Source organism: Cebus imitator, unplaced genomic scaffold, assembly GCF_001604975.1.
Source record: "Cebus imitator isolate Cc_AM_T3 unplaced genomic scaffold, Cebus_imitator-1.0 Scaffold364, whole genome shotgun sequence".
Classification (NCBI taxonomy): domain Eukaryota; kingdom Metazoa; phylum Chordata; class Mammalia; order Primates; family Cebidae; genus Cebus; species Cebus imitator.
In genome coordinates, this window is record NW_016107679.1 from 1,150,374 (window position 1) to 1,153,189 (window position 2,816).

Consider the following 2,816-nt stretch of genomic DNA (forward strand, 5'->3'; position numbering starts at 1 on the left):
TACAGGCACGCACCACCATGCCCAGCTAATGTTTTTTTTTGTATTTTTAGTAGAGACGGGGTTTCACCATGTTGACCAGGATGGTCTCGATCTCCTGACCTCGTGATCCACCCGCCTTGGCCTCCCAAAGTGCTGGGATTACAGGCTTGAGCCACCGCGCCCGGCTATTTCGAGTTCTTAAGGGCACAGTTTTATTTTGGGTTGAGATGTGTGTGTGTGTGTGTGTGTGTGTGTGTGTGTGTGTGTGTGTATGTGTGTATTTTCTTTATAATAAAACCATTTAACTTACTGGCTGTTGTATAACTTGATTTTTATATATCTTTTCAGAATGATTTTATTTGTAATAGATTTTCAAAGCAAAGCACGTTATAATACTAGATTTGCATTCTTTATTTAAATAAAGAGGAATTTGCTGCCATGTTTACTATACAGAATTTTGTTAATTAGCATAATCTTGTTACTCTACTAAATTTATAGCAATCATGTACTCCTGGGAAGTACTATAATAGAAATTAAGGTCAAAACTGTTTTAGTGAATATTCTTGACTTATTTACTATCCTTACAGCAAAGCAGTATATTCAGAAGTTGCATTTAGTTCTGGCAAAGATTATTTTGGTACCACTAATGTGATAACTTGAGTAAGTCTAAACTTTAAATCTCAAACTAGTACCGAAATATTGTGATTTAGGTGGTGAAATACTGGCCAGAGATTTCATCAAGCCATGGATTCTTGGTTTGGCGCTATCTTTTAAGAAGAGATGATGTTGAACCTGCGCCTTGGACCTCCGAAGGAATAGAACGGTCAAGGAGATTATGTCTGCGTTTACAGGTTAGATTACATTTGTCTAGGCTGCCTATGTGTTCATAAAAATATACACCTCTACTATCGACATGCCTTAACACTGGATATAACCCACAGCAATTGATGGTGGACTATAAGGGGTGAGGAATAAGACCATGCAAATAGACACAGGAAAAGAAGTGAAAAGGTAGCATCCTGAATGTCAGACTGCAATCGAATCAAGGGTTGTACTTGGAAAAAGGTGGGCTTGTTAATTAAAAGTAAAATATTTCCAAATCAAGTTGGAAATGACTTGAAGTGTGAGGGAAAGGGATTCATAAAATTTAGGTATAGGAGGCTTTGAAAAAGGACATTTATCCTAGAGGGCATGGGGGATGTCTTTCTGGTAGGGGAATGGCGGGGAGGTGGCTTTATAAGAGTGGTCTGCTTTCTACCCTTCTCACTTTTCCTCACCCCTTTTCTCTCTTCCCCCGCAAAGCTGCTTCCCTGCCTTGCTACCACCTTTAGTGCTTTGTCTTTTTTTCCCTTTGCCTATGCTCAGCTGTTAACCCATAAAGACTTTGATTTTGTGTGCATAGTGGATGGTATGGCTGCATTTCCCCTTCATGGCCTGTATACCCTAGAATTTGTCCCTGACACTGACTTCAGAGCATGGTTTGAGTTCATCTCCCATCATTTCCCATTGTTGTGCCTCCCATAAAAACTGCCAGCTTTGTCATTTCCCCTGGCTCTGCCCACACTGCATGTGTAGGGGCTGAACTGTGGGCAAGTGTCTGACCACCCAGGCAGGTGAGTGTGCCTTCTAGGGCAAACCTGTTTCTGTTTTTGTTGTCTTTTTAAACTCATAGAATTGGTTGTTGAAAATAAGATATCAGATGCTAAAACAACTACTAAAATAATTCTTTTTAATATTAAAAACCCTTTTAAATTCACTTTCAGAAGATTTTTAAGATGCCCTTGTTTGAGAACATTGTTCTAGATAGGTTAGATTTGAAACTGAGCAGAAGCATGTGAGCCCATCTGCTGTGATGAGTTAATAGTCACTGAGGCCTGAAACATACAGTGCTTTAAGCATGACTGTTTTACAAAGCATGCTTCTTCCACCTCAGCCCCTCAAAAAAGGTAGCCATTGAAACATAAGGATAATAAGCTTTATGGCAAACATAAACATAAGAATAATAGATAAATGGAATTATCTATATTAATAGATAATAGTTACTTCAAGTCTAACTCTTAGTTGGTAGAGGATTTAGTAGTTTAACTCTAGAGTTAAACGGCTAACTCTAGTAGTTAAACGCTAGAGGATTTAGTAGTACCAACTCTTAGTTGGTAGAGGATTTAGGTCTTCTAAAAACTCCTCCCTCTAACTTTAGGAGATTAGAAGTTTAACCCTTAATGTTTTGATACTTTTTTAGATTGACTCCACAATTTCCTGTGATCCAATCTATTTGATTTCCATCTGTTGTGCTCTATGATTGGTCGTCATTTATCTTCATATCTGTATTCTTCTTTCCTTTAAGCTACCTAATCACAACTCCTGAAGACTTATCTTTCTTAGATCTGAAATTTAAGATCAGTGTATTATAAAATGTAATCTCTTAGCAGTCACAGCTACATGTTTTACTCTGAAATTGGGATTTTAACAGTTATCTGTACCCTGAATTCTTTTCCTTTAAATGTCTGTTTCTTTTATGTAAAGTTTTTCAGTTTGGGGAAAGTGTAGTCTTCCCCTCCCTTCTAATTTCTCACCAGGATCTAAACCCCCCTTCTCTGTGAAGCTTAAATCTACATTGTACCCCCCCCATCAGTATCCAGCAGGTTACCCTTCAGATAAAGAAGGGAAGAAGACTAAAGGACAGTCAAAGAAGCAGCCCAGTGGAACCAAAAAAAGGCCAATTTCAGATGGTAGGTAATGATTGCCAAATATAAACCATAATAACATAATAGTTTTTTTTTTTGTTTGTTTTGTTTTTGGTTTTTTTTTGTTTTGTTTTGTTTTTTTGTTTTTTTTTT

At 37.5% G+C, this 2,816-nt stretch overlaps 1 protein-coding gene across 2 annotated transcripts in view; it reads left to right on the top strand.

Annotated features, from left to right (window-relative positions):
- UHRF2 (ubiquitin like with PHD and ring finger domains 2) overlaps positions 1-2,816 on the top strand; it is a 107,305-nt gene that overhangs the window by 97,067 nt on the left and 7,422 nt on the right. For both annotated transcript variants that reach the window (XM_017506878.2, XM_017506879.2), the window contains 2 exons: positions 690-830; positions 2,612-2,708. In XM_017506878.2, the coding sequence (XP_017362367.1) occupies positions 690-830; positions 2,612-2,708 (238 nt within the window). The remainder of the gene's footprint in view (positions 1-689; positions 831-2,611; positions 2,709-2,816) is intronic.